We start from the raw sequence: 26,233 nt of genomic DNA on the forward strand, positions 1-26,233 counted from the left end.
GCGAGTGTGGTTTCTTCTGTGATCTTGTCCAGTGTGTTTTTTTTGAGTGTGTAGGTTTTTGGAAGATGGTGTTGGTAGTTATTTTAAATTTGATGGCATGGTGGTCCATCCATGGTAAAGGCGTGTTGTCCAGTATGTTGATGTCCATATTTTGTTTGAAGATGAGGTCGATGGTGTGACCCGAAACATGCGTGCGAGCATTGATCAGTTGCTGCAGACCTAGTTCTTTCAGTTGGTTGATGCAGGCGGTGGTGATGGGGTCCTGGGAGGAGTTGGCCCAGAGGTTGAAGTCCCAGAGTAGCAGGATGTTTTTGGTTTTCAAGGTGTATGTAGACATGAATTCTGTAAAAGGTGCGAAGAGGTCCGTCTTTGGTCCCAAGCAAGTTATGAGATGGGAGCGCTCGTTCTGGTAAAACTACTGTTCATAATGGAGTAAGCACATTCATCACGCTGTAACAGACAAAAAAAAGCGTGAATCGTCTTTTACTAACAAGGAATCCGCTAAAGCAGCCCAAAGGCGAATAGAACTTCCCCTTTAGAGTGCCGTTGTACGTCACCGCGCTTTGTTCATAATTTTTTTTAAATCGATGGTGTGTGTGGGCAACGTCGTTTTTAATGATGAAGTTGGAAAAACTTCGTTTTTTGGACATGCTGAAAAACAACGTTTTCTTTCATGCCAAAAAATGATTGTGTGTACGCAGCATTACAGTCAGGTGTTAGCCAGCTTTCCGTGATAAAGAGGCAATCTGTGTTTAGTTGAGTGATGAAGTCATGAATTTCCCGTTTGTGCTTGACTGCCGATCTGGTGTTGATCAGGGCGCATTATAGGTGTTGTAGTTGAAGTGGTACGAGTTGTTCTTTTCGTAGTATTTTTTGGGTGGCGGTTGGTAGTGTTGAGGCGGTATTCATTAGGCTGCGGAGGGTGTCAGCTGAGTATTTGATATTGAACATGGTGGGAAAATGCTGATGGTGATGGGATGGTGAAGACGATGACGATGAGAAATGAGATGAGATGATGCCAAGGTGTCCTGGTGATGATGTTAAAGTCTGTGTTGCTGTCGATGCCGCCGAAAATTCCGTATACCCAATCTAGCCCCCCCCCCCCCCCCCCCCCCCCCCCGTGTCACTGCGACTTCCCGGACGTCGCTAAATCCATTCTCTTATACATGGGTTCTTTTAGCGTGTCCAGATCATCAAAAAGCCAAGTCTGTAGACTTGGAAAACTTTGAGAAGGCCGCATCCAGCTTTGGAAACTTGGTCCAAAAATGGAACCAGGATCTTCTTAGAAACTCTTTTAGGTGTCTGTGAAAAGAACGATTGATTCTCCGGTGTTCTGTCGAGAAGTGCCCGGGTATCGCATGCGCCGCAGAACAGCCGCGTCCAAGATCAGCTGTTGTCTCGCGTGGCTGAGGCACGGTCATGTAGGTGAGGGGCGGATATCTACATGAAGGGGGTCAGATTTTTCAATGAGGAGCAGTGCTGGGGGCAGAGTTTTTATAGACGGCCAAAGAAATCTGCAAAATAAATCTTTATCTGCTATTTATTTTGAACGCTTGCGGGGCGTGTTTGAAGGGTGGATTTTTCTGTTTTAAAGATTTCTGTAGTAGATTTGTTTGGCCATCGATAAAAAATCCGCACCCAGCACCCTCAATCATGTAAATATCCGCCCACTTTATGTAAATAGCCACCCCTCTCCTACATGAACGTGCCTCGGCAATGCGAGACAACAGCTGATGTAAACTTAGCTGTTCTGAGGGTTCATTCTGCGCATGCACAGTTCCGGCCAGGCATTTTTCGATAGGGGGCATTTCTCGACAGGACACCGCCTCCAGGCACTCTTTTTTAATTAGGCCTGTGATGATTGGACAGAAAAGTGCAGCGTCTCCCAGACCTGCATACATACAGTCATGCAGGGAGAGCTCTTTTCTCTTCTTCTATCCCCAAGTTAGCAAGGATTACTGTAAAGGAGTCCCCCCGCACCTCTTCCAGGGACATCTTATATTTAGAGGCAGTATCTGCCTCATCCTCCTCCTCTTAAGAATCCACCATAAAGTGAGGGAGAAACAGACTCCTGAGAAGCCAGGCCTATTGTTTCTGGCTGTATCAGAAGCAACATACGATTCCCCTGAAGACCTCATCCTAAATAGTTGTAATGATATTGTCAGAAAAGGACGGGAGTTCTTTTTTACTAAATCTGTAATACAAGTACCACAGAGAGGCTTGATACAGGCTTCGCTCAGCTTTTCTTTGCAAGCGGGACACCTTTTCTTTACCGGCTGAACAGAGCCCTTAGCATGGACAAACAGAAGAAAATAACAGGGCTACGCTGAAAACTGCTGACCACAGCTGCCAAGAAAAAACACTCAGGTGCACTAGGAAAGGACTTTCCTATGTCCCTGGGCCCAAGCAGGCCCCACCAATCTGATTAAATGTGGGGGGAGGGGGGGTGACTATAAGACAGCCTCATAGTAATCAAGGACCTCAGTCCCTTACCTTGGCCTTGCCGTCGCCTCGGCCGCCCCCCCTTATCTGATGTGCTTCCATCCACCATTGCAGGAGTGCCCAGCAGTCGCATGCCTGGAAGCATGCTGGTTGCAGAATTCAAAAAGCGCTGCTGCGTTGACCCAGAAATAAAGGCACCAGGTGAACCTGCCATCTCCCCCTGCGCTTTGCGGCCAAAAATGACGCCACAAGCCCAACCGCGAAGTGCTGCCCCTTCTGGCGACATCCGCTGGACGTGGCCTAGGACTCTCCCTGTCTACCAGAACATGGCGGGCACCCAGCCACACACCACTGCTGCCCCACAATGCAGGAGGTGAGCGCTGCCACTGAAGGGATAAACAAATAAAAATAAAGAAGAAATAAACTGGGGCAGCACCCCCAGGCAGTTCAGGCTCTCCCCAAGCACAGAATGGGGAGAGAGAGACCACAACATCCCTCTATTAGGAGGCAAGCGAGAGGATCGCAGTCTCCTAGCAAGTAAAAACAAAAATTATATTAAAAAGGTGAGCAAGAACCTGTCTCCCATGATGGCTCCTCACCGAAGGTATCCAGCTGGAGGAAAAAAACAAAAACTGGAGAAGAAGTGGAGGCCTTCTGTTAAAGTTTTCAGTGATGAGGAGTTTCCCTGTTGTGGGAGGAGCCATGACCTCTCAGGTGCTGTCCTGAAATACGTTTTGGGAAAATGCTTTGATGATGGCAGAGGAGAATGGGCAGACTGGTTCGAGATCATAGAAAGGCAACCATAACTCAAATAACCACTCATTACAACCAAGGTATGCAGAATACCATCCCTGAGGACAACACACCGAACCTTAAAGCAGATGGGCTACAGCAGCAGAAGACCACACCGGCTACCACTCCTGTCTTCTAAAAACAGGAAATTGAGGCTACAATTTGCACAGGCTCACCAAAATTGGACAACAAAGATTACAAAAATGTTGCCTGGTCTGAGGAGTCTTGATTTCAGCTGCAACATTCAGACGGTAGGTCAGAATTTGGCGTAAACATGAAAGCATGGATCCATCCTGCCTTGTATCAACTATTCAGGCTGGGTGTAATGGTTTGGGCTCCTTAGTACCAATTGAGCATTTTTTAAATGCCATGGGCTACCTGAGTATTGTTATCACGTCACAGTTCAAATTACCTCTAACTTTTTTTGAACATGACAACGAGTTCACTGTACTCCAGTCACCAGATCTCAATCCAATAGAGCATCTTTGGGATGCAGTGAATTCACATCATGCAGCAAAAGCGGGATACTATCATGTGAATATGGACCAAAATCTCTGAAATGTTTCCAACACCTTGTTGAAGTCATGCCATGAAGAATTAAGGCAGTTCTGAAGGCAAAAAGGGGCCCAACCCGGTACTAGCAATGTGTACCCAAAATATATATAAAAAATTGTCTTCTTTTTTCTCACACACACACTTCAGCCCCTACTCCTTCCCCGCCGCATCATTTACAAAGTGCTGCCCACTTTGCACATGCGCACTAGGGAACAGTTTGAAGCTGCAAGGCTTCACTGTTGGTTTCCCTTAGCCAAGATGGTGGTGGCAGCACCCAAGAGCAGGTTGAAAAATTGGCTCAGGTGAAGACCCTGCTGGATTAGTCGACAGGCAAGTGTCCCAATATTAAAAGTAAGCCGCTACAGTATTTGTAGCTGCTAAATTAATTATTTTAGGAGCCTGGAGCTCCGCTTTAACCCTGATGAAGAGGGGTGTTGAGCCCCTGAAAGGCACTGGCCGTTGCAAAATAAAATATTTCAGAAAAGGGACTGTACAAAATAGTGTAGCACTCCCATCTTTTCAGCACCCAAAGGAGCATGGTGGGACAGAGCAAGAATAGGTGCGACAATGCCAAGCCTTTTGCATACAGCAAAAAGGAACATTGGAAAGCATACTGTGTGAAGAATCATCATCAGGTGTATAAGAGCTGAGGTGAAAAATCTTTCACGGCCTCCTCTAATACCACTTCCAGGTCATTCATTAAAGGTCTCAATGTCTGCATCAGACATATCAGGTTCTGACTCATGTAGCAACAGTGGGGTTGGAGAAGGAGCCTCGTACAATAATGGTCCACTAAATAGGGAACAGTGAAATGGACAGGTAGGACTGGGTCAGCCTATATAGAGTCCAGGCTTCGGCCGCCACGGTGGGCAAACTGCCAAAGGGCTCTTCAGGGTCTGGGTTCCATGAGGATGGACCATGACCATGGACCTGCGGAAAACTACACACAAGGTCATCTCCCAAGCAGGATTCAGTGGCCAAAGCAATATTACAGGTGTCGTCCCCCCCGTATCCTAAGGTTTTTCCAAGGATGTGCCAATCCAGATGCACTGCTTCCATTGTACTGGAATACAGTGAACATATCATTGAAAAGTTGATTGGAGAATCCAAAGTAAAATAATAAACTAGTTAAGCCAAGTTGCTTCTCTGTAAGGGAGAAGAGGTCCATACCCTTGGGATGCTAGCAAAAAAAACGAGGACTCGCAGAGTGAGGTAGCATAGTGGCTTTGCCAGGGTCCATTCACCCAAATGTACCAGCCTATAACCCAGAGTCTATGGAGTCGATTTACTAGAGGCAAAAAGTCTGCACTTTGCAAAGTGTAGTTGCACTCTGCTGACTGGCATCATCCAACCATGTGCAAGAAAAAAAAATTCAAGTTAGACTTACGGGTAACTTGTTTTCCAGAAGTCTTTCAGGACAGCACCTTAAGAGATAGTGACTCCAACCTCACCCACAGGAAACACCTTCTACTTCCTCCAGATCTTTAAAAGGGAGGCGCCTCCCAAACACACCTCAGTTGTCTCAGAGAACCTCCGGCCCCAGTTGGAACACATACGTTAGTCACAGCATGGTACATTAAACCAATAGGGCGGGTCGTTGCTGTCCTGAAAGACTTCTGGAAAACAAGTTACCGGTAAGTCTAACTTGAATTTTCCCAAGTCGTCTTTCAGGACAGCACCTTGAGAGGATAACAGAGACTTAACTTTAGGGAAGGGCAACAGCCTGTAGGACTCTTCTGCCTGAATGCAGGTCATTGGCGGATGTGAGGTCCAAACTGTATTGCCGCAACAAGTTGCGGAAGCTTAACCATCTCGCTACTTCGCCCATTTGCTTAGGGGTGGCATCAGCTCTCTCTGCCCATGTGGCTGCAAGTGCTCTTGTTGACTGAGCACCGATTCCTACTGGTGGCACCACGTCCGCGTGAGAGAAGGCTTCTCGAATGGATAAATTCCACCACCTAGCCAAGGTACCTTTTAAAGCTTGGCAACCCAAAAAAGAACACATAGAACACGTCTGAGGTGCTTTGTTATTTTGAGATAGCATAACAAAGCCTCTTTTTTTTTTTTTTAAAGAAAAATCTTTCTCCCCTGAGGGATTTACACAGAAATTAGGCAGCACAATATCCTGCAACGATTAACTGCTGCCCTAGGAAAATTTTTAATCTGTTTTTAGGACAATTCAATCCAAGAATAAAGACGGATAAGGTTCCCTTATAGACAGAGTATGGAATACCCTGATCCTGCCCGCTGAAGTTATAGCGACCAGGAATAAGCTGTAAGGTAAGATCTCTAGGAGATGCGTCTTATAAAAGTTCCATATAACTTTCCTGCCATGGATCCTAATACTCGCAAAAGATTTTGATACGAGAACCCCTGATTTGAGCTGTTCTAGGCCTCGAAAGGGCTTAGAAGAGACCGAGCTACCAGTGGTCCTCTAGGAACACTATCAAAGCAGATATTTGTACTTTTAATGTACTGACCGCCAGACCTTTATCTGCTCCCTCCTGAAAGAATTCTAAAATGGACCCAAGCTCGATAGGCTCTTGGTTAGACGAGTTACACCAGGCCGTATACATCTTTCACGCCTTTGTGCCTAAAATCCTTGTCACTTTCTACCTGATTCCAGTAGAGTAGAAAATAAACGGTCTGAGAACCCTTCTTCTTTAGGAGTTGCCTTTCAGATGCCAGGCTGCAAGGGAGAGACTGGACCCATCTGGATGGCATACAGGGCCCTGCACCGACAGATCCTGTCTGAGAGGTAGATGCCAACATGGCCTGGCCACCATTCTTAGGACCGTCGAGGACCAAACTCTCTTGGGCCAGTACGGGGCGATCAAGATGACCGGTACCTTTTCTCTCTGAATCCTCCTTAGCACTAGGGGGGATTAACTGGAACGGGGGGGAACGCGAGGCACAGGTGAAACCACCAAGGATGCGTCAGAGCATCAATTCCTACGGACCCGTCCAGTCTGTTTTTGGAAAAGAATTGCAAAAACCTGAGAGTTTTCCCCTTGAGGCAACAGGTCCAACTCTGGATGACCCCACTTGTTGGAAATTTCCACAACAGATCTCCAGGTTCAGAGACCACTCTGCTTCCCAAACCTGATGTCAGGTAATGCGCTACCCTGTACAGGGACTTTAAGAGTATCGCTTATGGGGACCGCAAAATCTTTCCCGCTCAGAGAAGAGCTTTTGCCACAAGAATCTGCAGAGGTCTGCTTCTTGCGCCCACTTGTCCGTTTAGGTGTACCACTGCTGTGGTATAGTCCGTTGACACCTGAACATGGTGATTTAGTAGACCCGGAACAACTCTGTTAGAGCCAATGCAATCGCCTTTAGCTCTCTCCAGTCCGAGGATCGCTTCACTGGAAAGGACCACTGCAGACCCTTTGAAGGCTCTCCTGATCTTTTCCACCCATAGAGAGATCTCCTCCCTTGCGATGGGATTTTATCTGAGAGTCCAGGGAACTGAGACTGCGACCCCATGATCTCAGGGGAAAGGTCTGTAGGCACCTGACATGTAGTCTTGCTCATAGAATGAATGGCATTGTTGATATCAGAACTCCTAATGCCAACATCACCTGCCTTATAGCCATCGGCTGGTTAGGCTGTCTCGTCCCCAACGGGGGGAGAGGGCCACGTGCCATGGTCGGGTGCCGTCTGTCTTCCTGGGGTGGCCGCGGGGGGCTTGGGAGGGCGGGTTGTTTCCAGGGCAACGCTGTGTCCTGAAAACCTGGCCCTTTTTCTCCTGTGGGAGAAACATTTTCCGGTTTACCGAATCTACCTGGTAACCCAAGTAAACGGACTTCCTGAGATGGAACTAGGGATGATACCTGAAGGTTAATAATCCAGCCCAGTGATTCCGAGTAACTTCTCGCCCTGAATAGATCGTTTGGTAACATATCTTTCCATGGGGTGAAGAAAATAGGTCATCTAGGTAAGCCAAACTGCAATACCCTATAGACGAAGCAGGGCTAGGGCTTCCGCCACCACCTTGGTGAAAAAATAAAATATGAGGCGATGATGACAGTCCGAATAAGAGAACGCCCTGAATTTAAGGTGACGATCCACTGCCACTACACTTTACTGCCAACCCTCTGGACTGAGGGGAGGTAGGGATGCACAGGTATGCGTCCCCTCAAGATGCCATAAAACAGTCTGGCATCAAAAGAAGTTGAATCCATCTTGAACCTTCTGTATCTGACAGATTTGTTTAGAGGCTTCAAGTTTAAGCTCATTCTGAACTTTCCTGTAGGCTTCTCTACCAGGAATAAGTGAGAATAGCATCCCAGTCTGTTGAATCAGCTCTCTTAATGAGACTGCATGGCCAGGGTTTTTATGTAATCAACAAAACCTCTCTTGGAGTTTGAAGTTGGAATCCCCTCTTTATTTCTGGCGCAGATTCCGAGAGCCTAGAGGGGAGAGTTGGCGTCCCATCCCCTAGGACATTTCAACTCTTTGGTCCTGTGAACATTCCTGACAGACGTGCATAACGACTGCCCTATCTTCAGTTCAAGGACCTCACATGTAGTTGAAAGGCAGTGCCCGAACAGGGACCTGAACCCTGGACCCTCCGATTAAAATCTGATGCTCTACCGACTGAGCTATCCATGCTCTCGAGAACTCTACGACATAACCCTGGGCAAGAGTGATCAGAATGTACTGACTGGATGTTACCGCTGATCACTGCGGAAGGAACCTTAGAAGGCCTCCGCCTACCTCCTTGGGATTTCTCGGCTTGCGTAGGAAGATGGGAGAGAATTCCCCCTTTCCCTTTGGCTTGCTGTTTTTGGGAAGATTTTTCCTTTCAGCTGACCTGTCTAGGATGCTTCCTAGTTCCAGCCCAAAAAAAGATCTCCCAAAAAGAGAATTCTGCAAGCTTTAAATTTTCAGAAGCTGCATCACCTGGCCTCAGGTCTTTAATCACCACGCCCTCGCCGAATTAAATCAAGGCTGTGGCCTCTCAACCTCTTAATTGTTTCAGCTGAAGCATCAGCTAAATAAACTACTGCAGAGGATAGGGCGGAAAAGGAGTCCTTGTTTAGGTGAATCTACCACCATTAACTGGATAGTTCAACCCTCCAAGTTTCTGGCTACACATGTCGTGGCCATAGCGGGTTTCAATTTCCTGATCGACTGCCATGGGCTCTTTTTGGAAAAAATATCATCCATGCGTTTGTCCATAGGGTCTTTTAGAACCCCCAAGTCCTCAAAAAGGTAGATCAGAGGACCTGGACACCTGAGCCACCCTGTAGAGGGATCTCCTCAAAAAAAAAAAAAATCGCCCTTTATGGGTTTTTGAGAATTTTTTTTTTTTTTTTTCTGGATTTTGCCAGCTCTGTCTGCCCATTGGCGTCAGAAATAACTGACTAGATCGGACATGTCCTGCGCTTTGCTCACTCAGATCTGCATACCTGCGGACATATAAACTTAGAACCTTACTGGAAAAAAAAAATTCTAAGCAACCATACACCTCCCCCAGGGATAAACCCCGACCCCTCTGAATCCTCACTGGAAGGAACATGGGAGTGACCTTTCCTGAGAGGTGAAGGCCCGAGTTGTGGAAGGGAAACTAAGAGTCATGAAAAGTTTGAATCGTGGCAAAGAGTTCTTTCTTTACGGAGGTAACCAGCTGTCCTGCATAGGGATGGATTCCTCCTCTACAAAAGAAGCAATGCATGTGCTGCATAGAGCCTTCTTATAGTTCTCGCCCATCTACCTGGGGAGAAGAAAGAAAGCAGGGGAATCCTTAATGAGACCCAGTCCCAATAAATGGACCCCCCCCCCACATGGGTGCACTAGGAAAGAAATGTGCCCAATCCAGTGCCCCGACAGGCCCCTTGCCACTAGGGGGATTAGAAAAAAGGAGACCGGAAAGCAAAAAAAGATACAGGTAAGGAAAAAAAAAAAAAACACAGGCAGACTTAAACTGCTGCCTCCTACCTGGCCCTGCTGGTGCCTGTGCCTGTCCCACCGCTGTAACTTCTGCGACCTCTATTGCAGATGAACAGCGCTTCACCGTGGCTCACACACCGTTTCCGGACTCCAATAGTGCCGCTGCACCGGACCAGAAACGGAAAAAGGCCCCAGCCTCTGTCCTCCCTCTTCCCCCTGCGGTCACGCCGAAAAAGACGTTCGCGCTAACCCGGCAACCTGCTGTTCCATCCTGGCCACGCCAAAATGGTGGCGATGCACGCGCGACCGCCGTCCTTCCAGGTCACCGAGTGTTTCTGGCTCTCACCGAGCACAAAGGGGGAAGAGGAGCCTGAAAACTACTGCTTCCGTTCGGGTAGTACGGGAGGACAGACGGTCTCAACTGGAGAAAGGTAGGAGGGAAGCCGTCTCCCAGGAACACCTGAGATATTTACTCCCCTCACAGAAGATGTTCCCTCCAGGCCGGAGGAAACACAACAACTGAGGTGTGTTAGGGAGGCCCCTCCCTTTAAACATCTGGAGGAAGTAGAAGGTGTTTCCTGTGGGTGAGGGTGGAGTCACTATCTCTCAAGGTGCTGTCCTGAAAGACGACTTGGGAAAATTCTTTTCTCTGAGTCCATGGACGGACACAGCTCCTTAAATCTTGACAAGTGGGTTATGTTCCCTGTTTACAGGAGAGGACTAGGCAGAACATGTTAGATAATTAAATACATGTTACATTAACAGAGTTGAACAGCCCCGCCCAGGGGGCGGTCCCTCCAGACATAACCCTCCTCACTGCAGCATGCAGCCTCAGTTTGTAACAAGCAGTACAAACCTAAAAACCTGCCTTAACAGGGGTACCTTTCGATCTCATCGTCTCCAGGTTTTAACAAAAAAACAAACATGTCGCTGTGTTCGGGAGAAACACAATCAATACTGAGGAGCAAGGGGATGGGTGGGGACTTAAACAAACTGTCAATTGATTGTGTTTCCTGTGGGGAGGAGCCCTCATCTCTCTGGTGTGCCGTCCTGGAAGGTGATAGGAGAAATAGGGGATAGATTTATGATTTTTAATTTTTTACTAGTAATGGCGGCGATCTGCGATATTTTTTGTCAGGCCTGCGATATTGCAATGGACATATCGGACACTTTTGACACAATTTTGGGACCATTCACATTTATACAGCGATCAGTGCTATAAAAATGCACTAATTACTGTATAAATGTGACTGGCAGGGAAGGGGTTAACACTAGAGGGTGAGGAAGGGGTTAAATGTATTCCCTGGGTGTGTTCTGTGTGGGGGGAGGGGGGTGACTGGGGGAGGTGACCGATGCTGTGTCCCTATGTACAAGGGACACAGATCGGTCTCCTCTCCTCTGACAGCACGTGGAGCTCTGTGTTTACACACAGAGCTCCACGTCCCTGCTGTGTAACCGACGATCGCGTGTACCCGGCGGACATCACGGCCGCCAGGTACACACATCGGCTTCCCACTCGGCACTTCAGGTCCGCGCTGCAGACGTCTTTTGTCTATAGCGCGGATCAGTTCTGGTTAAAAAAAAAACAATAACGTGGTGCGCCAGGGGAGTGGGGCCGAGTGATACAGCCGGTGGCCATAGCCGCTCAACAACCGCCATTTTATTCTCTAGGGTGTTAGAACCCCCAAAACTATAATATTTTTTAGATTTTTTTTTTTTTTCTAGAAAAAAAAAAAAGTACGTTTTTAACTTGTAAACACCAAATCTCGGAATGAGGCTTGGGGCTGAAGTGGTTAAAGAATTCCTATCTCTTTTAAGAGGGTTATAGTGTAAATCTCTGAAATATTCATGTCCGCATAACAATTGTCATTGCAAGCTTTTCCCACTGGGCAGTCTTGCCATCACTTTGTGGCAGACATTTGTGAATGTAAGATATTAAATGTGGTGTTACCTGGGGGGGGTAACAGTCTGCTGGCACTTTGTTTTGTGGGCCCGCAATTCATCTTACCTTCATGGTTTGTTGGGAAACTTGATTTGTAAGATCTTGCAAGAGCAGAAGAAATGCAGGTTCATCTTGGAAATTAAATGGCAGCCGCTTCTAGAATGAAAAAGGAAAACCAGGTAACAAACATACCTTTAGAAAAAAAAAAAAACACACTCCTTTCCCTCAAACAATATTAGCATTTCTTTAAACTATTCTCATATGCAGTATTTGATTTTGTTGACTGCTTTCCTCTAAGGCCCCATACACACGGGAGGATTTATCCGCGGATACGGTCCAGCGGACCGTTTCCGCGGATAAATCCTCTCGAGGATTTCAGCAGATTTTAATGCGATGGAGTGTACTCACCATCGCATTGAAATCCACACCGAAATCCTCTGGCGATGACGTGTCGCGCCGTCGCCGCGATTATGACGCAGGGATGTGCGCGACGCTGTCATATAAAGGAATTCCACGCATGCGTCGAATCATTACGACGCATGCGGGGGATCCCTTCGGACGGATGGATCCGGTGAGTCTATACAGACCAGCGGATCCATCCGTTGGGATGGATTCCAGCAGATGGATTTGTTTGGCATGTCAGCAAATATTCGATCTGCTGGAATCCATCCCAGGGGAGAAATATCCGCGGAAACAGATCCGCTGGAGTGTACACACCTTAGGATCTATCCGCTGAAACCCATTTACTGGGATTTTTCAGCGGATGGATTCTATCGTGTGTACGGGGCCTAAGACTTTTACCAGTATAATTAGACTAAGAAGCTTTAATAAAAGTTAAGTGTCACTCAAGGAAACAAACAGAGCAGACCCAAGAAAAGCAAAAACGGGGCATAAAGAAGAGAAAATATTATATATATATATATATATATATATATATATATATATATATATATATATATATATATATATATATATATATATAAAATCTCAGAAATGACAGAAAATAACAAAGACAGCATAAATATCAAGAGGTTCAAAACAAGATAACAAAAATAGCAATAGGGATGGACCCATCACACAAAGCCCATGCCAGTGGTGATCACCGACAGATTTTACACTTCGAAAAACACAGATAAAATTAAAACTCAGTGTTTAATCCTTTTGGCGCCATAGAATGCAACAAAAAGATCCACATCTTCTCCTTCTGTAATATGGTGTCAAAATCCCCCTTGCATAGCGGGAGGTACAAGACTTAAATACCTTTAACTTTCAAACTACTTGGATTCCCATTATACAAAAGTGTTTGAAATGTGAGGCCAGGGGACGTTTATCCTCTTTATATTAAATATGCTCACCAATCCGGGTTTTTGTAAGAACTCTTGGTTTTACCAATATAGGCCTTTCCACATGGACAAGTGAGCATATAGATCACCCTTGTGGTAAAACAATTTATAAACGGTCTGATCTTAAATTGTTTGGTGCTCTCTGTATAAACCCTTGGTTTATGTGTAGTTCAACAGCTTATGTTGCGAGTATGCTGCACATATCTATTGAGATGCCATCCCATGTTCTGCAATGCTCCCCCTTATATTACGTTATATATGTATTCTAGCTTGGTCTCTTTGGCCTCTGTGCACCCCCTGGTGTCCACCATCCCATCTTTGGCTCCCGGCTGGAGGCAATGGGAAACCTAAATCGGGTGATTAGTAATAAGATTGAGCCTTGCGGATGATATCTAAATTTAAATCTTTATGTCATACTAGGTTTGCTTTGTAAATTGCCAATGTAGTTGTCTTAAAACTATGTTCTGTCTTTTATATAGTGACATACTTCTTGTCATTAATAGATCCCCTGAGGAAGCCCATTGTGGTGAAACATGTTGCGATAACCTTCAAACTGTCACCCTTCATATATAACAAGACATATATTACCTTTGATGGTGCATTACAAAGACAAGCTGTATTTAATGTCTATGTTTGTTCAAACCACAACAAAAATTTTTATACTTACATTTTTGTCTTCAACATTTGCTGCCACCCAAAAAATCCCCCCCCCCCCCTCCAAAAAAAAGAAAAATTCTGCATCCATTCAAAATTTCAGGGATGTTGATGCCTTCTTGAAATTGTCACAGCAATATCACCATCCCCTCTTTTCCATTATATGATAAAAAATTATACAGGCATACCCCACTTTTAAGTACACATTGGGACCAGAGCATGTATGTAAAACGAAAATGTACTTAAAGTGAAACAATACCTTTTTTGACTTGTAGGGTGTAGTGGGGGGGTCAGGGGGTTTGTAGTGGGGGTGTTAGGAGCTGTAGTTAGGTCTCAGAGGCTGTAGTGGGGGTGTCAGGGGCACACTGTAACAGGGCCGGCTATGCTCTCTGAGCATCAGCTCCTTCTATTGCGGCTGCAAAATGTCTGTACAGTCCTTGTAAGGCACTTTACATACACTTGTGGGTATGTCCTTACTTGCGAGTGTATGTAAAGTGAGTATATTTAAAGTGGGGTATGCCTGTATATGTATATAAATAATGTGCCTTCATACACCCCTCTAGCGCCACTACATACACTTTCTTGTACAATACGAACTAAAACTGCTCAATCTCAAACTATTTGAGCCACCATCAGGTTTACTCACAACACCAGCATGGATGAATTTTGGCAATTTTAATAAAGCTCACTAGTTTATAGTTTCAGTATGGTTGAAGTGACTACTGGTGAATATGTCAGTCTCATGAAAAAGCTACTATTTCACTGTTGGATTCTTGTGTCAAGGGACGGTTTAGAAAAGTGCTCCTACTTTGGTGCTGGTGAATGCTTGTCATGATACTGCTGCTGTTTTGATGCAGTGTCATCTTGTGGATTTCGAAAGGAACTTGGTCTATGTGAATGGTCACACACACACACACACACACACACACACACACACACACACACACACACGTGTGCAACTTAAACAATTAGAATATGATAAAAAAGTTAATTTCAGTAATTCAATTCAAACCGTGAAACTCATTATATAGATTTAAATACACATAGAGTGATACATTTCAAGCACTTTTCTTTTAATTTTGAGGATTATGGCTAATAGCTAGTCTTCTCTTGTCTTGAACACAAGACAAGAGAAAAAAAAAAAAAAAAGAGAAGAAGATTTTTAATACAGAAATGTTGGCTTACTGAAAAGTATGTCCATGTACAGTATAGTATGCACGCAATAATGGGTCAGGGCTGAGGGGGCGTGGCCTGGAGCGACATGGGATAGGACGCTAGTCTGCTGAGCTCCGCCGGCCGTTTATCCTTCCGCTCTATCCTGCATTCCTACCCGAGACTTTCCTCACTAAAACCCCACAGCAGACCCCGGGCACCTCGGTTACCATGGCCCCACCGAAAACGAGCAAATCGGCGGGTCCAAAAATCGACCAATATCTCCGCCAGGAGAAAGACCCCCCAGCGCAAGATGGCGGCGCCACGAGGACGGAGGAGGCCGCAGTCAGCGCAGACATCGCCAAGGTGCTGGTAGCTATCACCTCCTGTCAAGAAGCCGTGGCGGCCTGCCAGACCACCCTCACGGCAAAGATTGAGGAGGTAAAAAAGAGATTTTTAATACAGCTTACCTGTAAAATCTTTTTCTTGGAGTACATCACGGGACACAGAGCGGCATTCATTACTATATGGGTTATATGGAGTACCTTCAGGTGTAGACACTGGCAATCTTCAAACAGGAAATGCCCCTCCCTATATAACCCCCTCCCATAGGATGAGTACCTCAGTTTTGTAGCAAGCAGTATGCCTCCCAAAATGGTCCTCAAAAGAGGGGTGGGAGCTCTGTGTCCCGTGATGTACTCCAAGAAAAAGATTTTACAGGTAAGCTGTATTAAAAATCTCTTTTTCTTTATCGTTACATCACGGGACACAGAGCGGCATTCATTACTATATGGGATGTCCCAAAGCAATGCTTACAATGAGGGGAGGGAGAACATCTCCAAGACAAAAGGATTTAATTTAGAGATATACTCAAATCATAATAAATCCAACTTATTTGAGAAAAATAATCTTAAATTTTAAATTTAACTCAAAAAAAGAGGAGCCCCCGGAATCCGAGGGTCTCAAACTGCAGCCTGCAGCACTGCCTGCCCGAAGGCAGTATCAGTATTCCTTCTTACGTCCAACTTGTAGAATTTTGTAAATGTGTGGACAGAAGACCAGGTTGCCGCCTTGCAAACTTGAGCCATAGAGATCTGGTGGTGTGCTGCCCAGGAGGCGCCCATGGCTCTAGTAGAATGAGCCCTTAATGATACTGGAGGAGGCAACCCTTTCAAGCCGTAGGCCTGAGTGATCAATTGCTTAATCCACCTAGAAATGGTGGACTTTGCAGCTGCCTGCCCCTTCTTGGGCCCATCCGGTAGAATAAACAGCACATCTGTTTTCCGGATCTTCTCTGTAGCTTTAAGATAGGCCTTCATGGCCCTGACAATATCCAAGGTATGCAGCAACCCTTCCTTTCTGGAAGTAGGTTTAGGGAAGAAGGATGGTAATACCAAATCCTGGTTCAAATGAAAACTGGATATGACCTTCGGTAAGAAGGAAGGATGAGGGCGGAGAACGACCTTGTCCTTATGAAATATAAGATATGGTTCCTTACAGGATAAGGCTGCCAGTTCCGAAACTCTTCTTGCGGAAACTATGGCAACCAAAAACACCAACTTCCTTGTCAGTAGAACCAAAGGAACTTCAGCCAACGGCTCAAACGGTTGTTTCTGTAAACTCGACAGAACAAGATTTAAATCCCACGGACAAAGCGGGGATTTAACTGGAGGTTTAATACGTAAGACCCCTTGAAGGAAGGTCTTAACCAGCGAGTGGGTGGCCAGCGGCCGCTGAAACCACACTGACAGGGCAGAAATCTGTCCTTTGATTGTGCTTAATGCCAATCCTTTATCCACTCCTAGCTGGAGAAAACTTAAAACTCTATCTATGGTGAACTTGCGAGGAAGCCATAGCTTGGACTCGCACCAGCCTATATAGGCCTTCCAGACCCTGTGATAAATCACCCTAGAGACCGGTTTCCTGGCTCTGATTAGGGTAGAGATTACTTTCTGAGACAGACCTCTACCCCTGAGAATCAAGGATTCAGCTTCCAGGCCGTCAAATTTAGATGCCGTAAGGCAGGGTGGAGGATCGGACCTTGCGATAGCAGGTCTGGCCTTAGAGGCAGAGTCCAAGGGTTTCCCACTACCATCCTTAGGATTAGTGAGTACCAAGCCCTTCTGGGCCATGCTGGAGCTACCAGGATAACTGGTATGTGCTCCACCCGGATCCTGCGCAGCAGGCGGGGTAGTAACTGGAGCGGGGGGAAACGCATAAAGAAGCTTGAACTGATGCCAAGGGCAAACCAGAGCATCGGTTCCGCAGGCCATCGGATCCCTTGAGCGGGACATGAACCTGTCTAGCTTCTTGTTGAGTCTCGATGCCATGATATCCACGTCCGGCACTCCCCATCTTTGGCAGAGTGCTTGAAAGACTTGTGGATGCAGAGACCATTCCCCCGGCCATAGAGTCTGGCGGCTTAAGAAGTCCGCCTGAAAGTTGTCCACTCCGGGAATGAATATTGCCGATATGCAGGGCACATGAGCCTCTGCCCATAGGAGAATCAAGCTCACTTCTCTCTGAGCGGCCTGACTCCTGGTCCCCCCTTGGTGATTTATGTATGCCACTGCCGTGGCATTGTCTGATTGAATTCTCACCGGGAGCCCCTGCAATTTCGACGTCCAAGCCCTGAGGGCTAGTCGAACAGCTCTGAGCTCCAAGATGTTGATGGGTAAAAGCTTCTCTGGCTTTGCCCAAATACCTTGGCGAGTGGAACCATCCACAATCGCTCCCCAGCCCGTCAGGCTGGCGTCTGTGGTCACTATCTTCCAAGCCACTGGGCTGAAAGATTTTCCCTTCAGTAGATTCTGAGGGTCTAACCACCAACACAGACTTTGCCGGACTCTTGATGAGAGAGGCAACGGGATATCCAAGGCCTGTGGCCGTCTGCTCCATGCTGACAGGATGGCTGCCTGCAGGATGCGAGTGTGGCTCTGGGCGTATGGCACCGCCTCGAAAGTAGCCACCATCTTGCCTAGTAATCTCATACATAGGCGAATAGTCGGTTCTTTCTTGCTTAGAACCAGTAGGATTAATTCCTTGATGGCTTTGACCTTCCTCAGAGGTAGGAACACCCCTTGTTGTTCCGTGTCTAATCTCATGCCGAGATATTCCAACTGCCTTGTGGGCTGGAATGCTGACTTTTCTCGATTTAGGACCCAGCCGAACCTCTCGAGGTATTGGACCGTGAGGGCCACTGCTCGTTCCAAGCCGGGAGACGAGTGGTCTATGACTAGGAGGTCGTCCAGGTATGCTAGGATCGTGACCCCTTGGATCCTTAGCTTGGCTAGGATTGGAGCTAGAACCTTCGTGAACACCCGGGGGGCCGTAGCCAACCCGAAGGGAAGCGCCACGAATTGGAAATGACGCGAAGCCACCATAAAGCGTAGATATCTTTGATGTGGCTGATAAATTGGAACATGAAGGTAGGCATCCTTTATGTCTATGGACGCCATGAAGTCGTCTTTTTGGAGTGTGGCAGCTGCTGACCGCACGGATTCCATCCGAAATGAGCGGACTTTTAAGTATGCATTTACCATCTTTAGGTCCAAAATTGGCCTGACATCTCCATTGGGCTTTAGGATGATGAATAGGTTGGAGTAGAAACCCAGCCCCTGTTCCAGGACTGGTACCTCTACTATTACTTCCTGGGAAAGTAGATGATCTAGAGCCGACCTTAATGCGGCTCCTTTCTCCAGATCGTTTGGAATCCTCGACTCCTGGAAATGAGGAGGAGGAAACCTTAGGAATTCTAGCTTGTAGCCTGTGGCCACGGAAGACCGTACCCACTCGTCGGGAATGCTGGCTTCCCAAATCTCCGAAAAGAGTCGCAGCCTTCCCCCCACCTTCGTGGGTGGGGGCGCCCCTTCATGAGGTAGACTTGGGGGCTGGTTTTGCTGGCTTGCGAAACCACTGCCTCTTGCCCCTAACAGCCTGTCCTTGTGATCTGCTGTTGAAGCCGAAGTTTGTTCTTGCAGGAGGCCGTCGATACTGCTTGGCATTAGAGGGCCCCTGCCCAGGGGAGGACTGTCGTTTAAACGCAGGTCCCTGAACCCTCTTCTTAGTTGGCAAGAGAGTACTCTTGCCGCTTGAAATGGTCTGAATGTATTTATCTAAGTCCTCTCCGAAGAGCCGTCCTCCATGGAAGGGAAACCCTGCCAGGAGCTTCTTGCATGGGGGCTCAGCCTCCCAGCTTTTTAACCATAAGAGTCTTCTCATATGGATAAGGGATAATGATAAACGTGACGCTTGTTGGATAGAATCCTTGATTGCGTCTACCGTAAAACATATGGCCTTAGGGACATCCGAAAATTCTTCTGCCTGCTCGGCAGGAATAAGTTCAAGCATTTGCTTAAATTGATCCGATAAAGCTTGAGCGACTCCAATCGCCACGGCTGGCTGTACTACTGCCCCTGCAGAAGTGAAGGAGTTCACAATAGAGGATGGATCGGAAACACAGCACTGCTTTGAGGCGCCCTCAGTGAGCCCAAAGCTGAAACCGTCGATACCTGGAGATCTGGTACAGGCAGGTTGAATGCCTTATGGACCAAGTCCGTCAAGCCCTGAATCCACCAGCTCTCCCTCAGGGAGACTGCCCCAGACTCCTCTGTATCCGGATCTTCGATCCCTGAACCTACTTGGTCTCTGTCCAAGAGGTCCAATTCCCCAGAGGAAAGGACCTCCTCTTCCGAGGGTCCGCGCACGGGTGACGGAGATCTATTCCGCTTACTACCCCGCATGGCTGCGGCTATCATTTCTCCCATGCTTCTCCGCATCTCATTTAAAGAGGCGAGTAACACCTCCTCCGTGACCACCTTAGGGTTGGGTTGACTCGCGTCAGCTCTAGCCCCAGACCCCGATGGCCCAAAGGCTCCCTGTGGGGAAAGCAGCGGCATAGCTCTATCCGAGACCTCAGATTCTGCGGGGGAATCCCCACCTTTTGTACCCTCTGATCTTGATGCCATGGTACAATACCGAGGTACACCTGCTACTTATTGGTACCTGGGACTTATAATAGTTAAATGCCCAAACACCTGTTTGGGGAATAAAAAATGTTTCCTCTACCCTAGATGACACCTTTTTTTTTTTTTTTTTTTTTTCAAAGAAAAACCTTTCTTCTTTTTTTTTTTTTTTTTTTTTTCAATCTAGGCAAGAAAAAACATTCTATCCCCCTGAGTAGTATTGCCAAAGAAAAGACTATGAGATGGAAAAGAAAACCAGCCTATTCCTAGGCTAAACCACAATCTTCTGAAGACTGTAGTATTCTTTCTGGCCACTGTGTGTCCTCAGCGCCCCGTGCTTCACTCCAGTCCTTCCTCCCTTAAGCCAGAGAAATGAATGAGCTGTGGCATCTAAGGAAGGGCCGCCCCTTCCTTTAAACCACTGACCCGCCCTTCCCCCCCAGCTAAAACGGCGCCACTGAGGTACTCCTCCTATGGGAGGGGGTTATATAGGGAGGGGCATTTCCTGTTTGAAGATTGCCAGTGTCTACACCTGAAGGTACTCCATATAACCCATATAGTAATGAATGCCGCTCTGTGTCCCGTGATGTAACGATAAAGAAAGTGGACATTTCGCTGGTACGCCAGGATATGCAGAGGCTGAGAGAGAGGGTGTCTGAGGCGGAGGTGAGACTTGGCGCCGTGGAGGACTCCCTCCCCCCCATCCAGCAATCCTCTGAAGCCATGCAGCTGCAGATTAACCAGCTCCTTGAGAAACAAGACGACCTCGAGAATAGAAGCCGCAGGTGTAACTTAAGGTTCGTCGGCCTCCCGGAGGGGGTGGAGGGGAGAGACCCGCAGGACTTTCTGGAGAAGCTGCTCAGGGACGCCTATGGCAGAGAGGCCTTTTCCCCCATGTTCGCTGTGGAACGAGCACATCGCATGCCGGGCAGACAGCCGCCACCCGGGGCACCCCCCCGCACGCTCATTGCAAAATTCCTAAACTATAGGGACAGGGACGCCATCCTCCGGCTGAGCAGGGAGAGGGGTAATATCCCCCTCGACAACAAGATGGTGGCTGCGTTTCCGGACTTCTCGGCTGAGGTTCAGCGCAGGAGGAAGACCTTCATGGAAGCCAAGCGACGATTACGAGTCAAGCATATTAAATACGCCATGCTGTTCCCGGCCCGTCTTCGCGTGGAGGGAGAGGATCGTGCACACTTCTTCGAGGATCCAGAGGAGGTGCTGGCCTGGTTGGAGCGGCAGGACAGACGCAGATAAGTACACAGCCTCCCCAGCCCCCTGCTGCATTACTTACAGTGGCGCCATGGCCCAGAAACATTTTCATGGTCACCCCCGCAGGGATCCTGCTACCCCCAGCCACCCTCGTGTATGGGGGATCTCCCCCTCACCCTTTCCCCTGTTGTCCCCCTGTGGGGTGCCTGGCCACAACACCTCCTGCCCCCCTGGCTGCCTTCGGCCTGATGCCCTCCCCCCCACTCCTGTGGGATACAGAGGGGCTCGAACTGCATCCTGACATTGCTCACTGACACCCGGAGCCCTCGGGACACCCGGGCTTCCCCTGCCAGGCCGAAAAAAGGGGGATGCCTATCTGAATACTTGTTTTGCACCCTTGAATACTGGTCTATAGAGACTGCTGCCTGACTCACAGGAAAGTCTTCACGCTAAATGATTTCACTTTTTCACTGTATTTTTCCATTCTCCCTCCTCCGGCGGAGGGAGGCACACTGCCTAGGGCACGCAACGGGAAGCGAGCCAGGTCCTGTACCGTGCCCGAGCACGCAGCGGTATTCCGCCCCACTTGCAGCAACCCACCATCAATCCTGGGGAACTGCTGATGCACGGTCCCACCCTGGGTGGCCTGGCCGGATACTATCCGGGACTGTGCTGGTAGTCTCCCAGTGGATATCCTGGTTAGTTAGAATGTTCATCTATATGATGCATTGGGTGCTGCTTTTGCCACGTTGGCAGTTGAGGGTTCAAGCCCGCACCAGTTGGGGAAAGTGCAGGGCAGGGTGGGGGGAGGGAGGGATGTTAAGGTACTGGGTTACTGATGTTTTTATTTTTCTACGTGTTCTGTTTGAGCAAAATGCATATGGAGGATGTCTTATCGAGTTATTGATGACGTATGGGAGTGTACAAGCTAGTGGTCAGGGGGAAATGTGGTATGTACTTAAAAATGGTCTGAATCCTGGAGTTCTCTGCCTCCCCTGGTATATCCCATGGCCACGCTGAAGCTGTTAACCTGGAATGTCCGTGGGCTAAGGGACCCGATTAAGCGATCTGCAGTATTTGCGCTACTCAAAAAACTAAGGGCGGACGTTGTGGTCCTTGTGGAGACACACGCGGAAGGCCTGGCCCAGCGGACGCTCAAACGGCCGTGGGTGGGCTGGGGCTTTCACTCTGTATACACCTCCCACTCCAGAGGGGTCTCTATATTAATTGCCAAAACGGCACACTTTGAACTCCAGGATTCAGTAATAGACCCACAGGGCAGGTATGTCTTCTTGAAAGCTAAACTACATGGGGATCCGGTCCTCCTTATGGCGTTTTATGTCCCACCCCCGTTTCAGTCCACCATAGTGGTTACCGGATTCGACTTTATGGCCCTGCACCCTGATACGCCGGCAATCTGGCTGGGTGACTTTAACACAGTACTAGATCCCTTCCTGGATAGGTTGGTCAAAGACCAGGCTGAACCCGTTAGGCCGCGCTCCACGAGATTCGCGAGACTTCTCGCGGACTTTAATTTAGTTGATGTGTGGAGACATGGGCATCCCGCAGAGCGGGCGTACACATGCTTCTCGGCCTCACACCACTCAATGTCCCGCATAGACTTGATCCTAGTGTCTAAAACACTTCTCCCTAGGGTTAGAGAGACAGGCTTTTCTCCCCGGTCCCTCTCTGACCACTGCCCATGCTGGACAAAACTGTCGCTGCCCCGGACCCGCCCACCGCCCTCATGGCGGTTAAACCCGTTCTGGCTGACCCTGCTCCCGGAGGACGCGGATCTGGCCACGGAGTGGGAGCATTACTTTGCTGATAACTCTGGATCTGCGTCCCCCCGGGCAGTCTGGGAGGCCTTTAAACTACATGCCCGCATGACACTCTCGGCCCGTATTAATTCCCTTAAGGCCACTTCTGCAGAGGCACTTGATAGGGCCATGGAACTCGTCGCGGTGAAAGAGAGGGAATACTCTGCTAACCCGAATACAGACCTAGCTGCGGAACTCCAGCTCTGCACTAGGGCGGCCGACCAACTGCACTACGAGAAATCGAAGCGCAAGCTTTTCTTTCTCAAGCAGAGGAATTATGAGCATGGGGAGAGAGCAGGGAAGCTACTCGCCTACCTGGTACACTGCGAAGAGAGACCTCCGGTGGTGATCTCCCTGCGCTCCCCAGATGGAGACCTGATAGCCGACCCGGAACAGGTGGCTAATATGTTTCACGACTTCTTCTCTTCCCTATACGACACGGTGGCCCCAGACTCTGACTCCCTGTCTGAGAACTTTCTTGCCGACTTACAGATCCCACGACTTACTACACAGCAGGCCCAAGCGCTTGAGGAACCACTGACGGCAGAGGAGATATCCACTGCACTCGCTGGCCTCCCAAAGTCTAAAGCCCCGGGGTCGGATGGCTTGCCAACCGAGTTCTACACCACTTATGCAGAAACACTGGTTCCTAGACTCCTCGCCCTCTACAAGTCTATCTTTGATAGCTCAGAACTCCCGCCTTCAATGAGGGAAGCCACCATAGTCTTGATCCCTAAGCCAGGCAAGGACCCCCATCAACCAGAGTCATACCGCCCCATCTCCCTCTTACAAGTGGACATTAAAATCTTGGCCAAAGTGCTCTCAGCCCGACTCAACGCCGTGATCCTCTCCCTAGTACACGCTGACCAGGCGGGCTTCATGCCCGGCCGGAACACCTCATTTAACCTCAGGAGGCTGTTCATCAACCTCCAGGCCAAACATGACAACCCAGGGGCTCGAATAGTCGTCGCCCTGGACACCGCCAAGGCGTTTGATTCAGTGGAATGGCGATACTTATGGACGTGTCTTGCCAAGTTCGGATTAGGCCCTAAATTCATTCATTGGGTGAAGCTCCTTTACCAGGCCCCAGGGGCCAGAGTACTGGCCAACGGGTGGCTCTCGGACTGTTTCCCACTGCGGCGTGGCACAAGACAGGGTTGCCCCTTGTCGCCGCTGCTATATGCCCTGGCGGCGGAACCGTTGGCAATCGCCATACGATCGCACCCAGGTATAACGGGTCTGCGGAGAGGGGACTTAGAGGAGAGAATAAGTACAGTTGTGTTCAAAATTATTCAACCCCCCAATGCTGTAAAGGGTTTTAGGGAATTTAGTGTACATTTGTAATTGTATTCAGAATGAAATCCTACAAGGACTTCTTAAAGAACCATATGCAACTAAAATGACATCAATCGGTTTTGTAATACAGTAGTAAATGTTTCTTTTGTGAATTCTTCATTTACACAATTATTCAACCCCTTAAAGACTACCACTCTGAAGAACAGAGGTTCATTGAAGTGTTTTCAATCAGGTATTGAAAACACCTGTGGATGTCAGGGAGCAGCAATAAAGCCTAATAAGCACCAATTAGGCAGCTTTAAAATGACTGTGATACTCAGCTCTTTCTAGACATTTACTGGTGTGGTTACAAACATGGTGAAGTCAAAAGAATGGTCCAGGAAGACAAGAGAAGAGGTGATTACTCTTCACAGGAAGGGCAATGGCTATAAGAAGATTGCAAAGATGTTAAACATACCAAGAGACACCATAGGAAGCATCATTCGCAAATTCAAGGCAAAGGGCACTGTTGAAACGCTACATGGTCGTGGCAGAAAGAAGATGCTGACTTTGACTGCTGTGCGCTGCCTGAAGCGTAGAGTGGAGAAAAGTCCCCGTGTGACTGCTGAGGAACTGAGAAAAGATTTGTCAGATGTGGGTACTGAAGTTTCTGCTCAGACAATACGGCGCACACTGCGTAATGAAGGCCACCATGCCAGAACTCCCAGGCGCACCCCCTTGCTGTCTCCAAAGAATAAGAAGATTCGACTGCAGTGTGCCAAAAGTCATGTGGACAAACCACAGAAGTTTTGGGATTGTGTTCTGTGGACTGATGAAACAAAATTACAACTGTTTGGGCCCATGGATCAACGCTATGTTTGGAGGAGGAAGAACAAGGTCTATGATGAAAAGAACACCTTGCCTACTGTGAAGCATGGCGGGGGGTCAATCATGCTTTGGGGCTGTTTTGCTTCTGCAGGTACAGGGAAGCTTCAGCGTGTGCAAGGTACCATGAATTCTCTTCAGTACCGGGAGATATTGGATGACAATGTGATGCAGTCCGTCACAAACCTGAGGCTTGGGAGACGTTGGACCTTTCAACAGGACAATGATCCCAAGCATACCTCCAAGTCCACTAGAGCATGGTTGCAGATTAAAGGCTGGAACATTTTGGAGTGGCCATCGCAGTCACCAGACTTAAATCCGATTGAGAACCTCTGGTGGGACTTAAAGAAAGCAGTTGCAGTGCGCAAGCCTAAGAATGTGACTGAACTGGAGGCTTTTGCCCATGACGAATGGGCGAAGATACCCGTAGATCGCTGCAAGACACTTGTGTCAAGCTATGCTTCACATTTAAAAGCTGTTATAACTGTAAAAGGATGTTGTACTAAGTACTAAGATTGAATGTCACTTGGGGGTTGAATAAAACTGATAATGATGTAAGCACAGAAAAGACATTTGTGGTTATTTCATTATAAATGTTATGTTATATTTGTCTGACCTACACGTGCCTCTTTGATTTAATTGTAAGCAGGATGACTGAATGATCAAAATCAATGTCAAACTGGCCAAAACAATCAATTTCAGTGGGGGTTGAATAATTTTGAATACAACTGTACATATGCAGATGACACACTTCTATACCTGGACGATTCCACGGACTCCCTCTCACTGGCTTTGACCCTGATTGAGCGCTTCGGCGCTTTCTCGGGACTCAGGATCAACTGGGACAAATCCCAAATACTCCCATTGGATAGCTACCCGGTGACCATGGAAGGGGCTCTACTTCCACTACAGAGAGTGGCTGACATTAAGTATCTGGGGATTCGGACCACCAGGGACCCAGCAGACTACACCTCACTGAATGTCACACCACTGTACGACATGCTAAAGTCTAGAACACAGGCCTGGACCAGACTCCCACTGGGAGTCACGGGCCGCATAAATCTAATAAAGATGGTCCTGTTACCCAAGATTCTCTACATGGTGTGGCACTCGCCGGTGTATCTTGTGCTCAGGTGTTTTAGGCTCATGGAAACTATCTTGAAGCCGTTTGTATGGGGCTCCGCGAGACACAAACTTCCCTGGCATAGACTGAAAAACCCGACCGACATGGCCGGACTGGCACTACCCGATTTCAATGCGTACTATTTAGCTGCCCAACTGTCACAACTGTTCCACATA

At 48.0% G+C, this 26,233-nt stretch overlaps 1 protein-coding gene across 2 annotated transcripts in view; it reads right to left on the reverse strand.

The window, feature by feature from the left end:
* The window catches only part of ZFYVE26 (zinc finger FYVE-type containing 26), a 499,004-nt gene that overhangs the window by 447,273 nt on the left and 25,498 nt on the right, over nt 1–26,233 (reverse strand). For both annotated transcript variants that reach the window (XM_040332529.1, XM_040332530.1), the window contains exon 3: nt 11,693–11,782. In XM_040332529.1, coding sequence (XP_040188463.1) covers nt 11,693–11,782 — 90 coding nt within the window. The remainder of the gene's footprint in view (nt 1–11,692; nt 11,783–26,233) is intronic.

This window comes from Rana temporaria, chromosome 13, assembly GCF_905171775.1.
Source record: "Rana temporaria chromosome 13, aRanTem1.1, whole genome shotgun sequence".
NCBI classification, from domain to species: domain Eukaryota; kingdom Metazoa; phylum Chordata; class Amphibia; order Anura; family Ranidae; genus Rana; species Rana temporaria.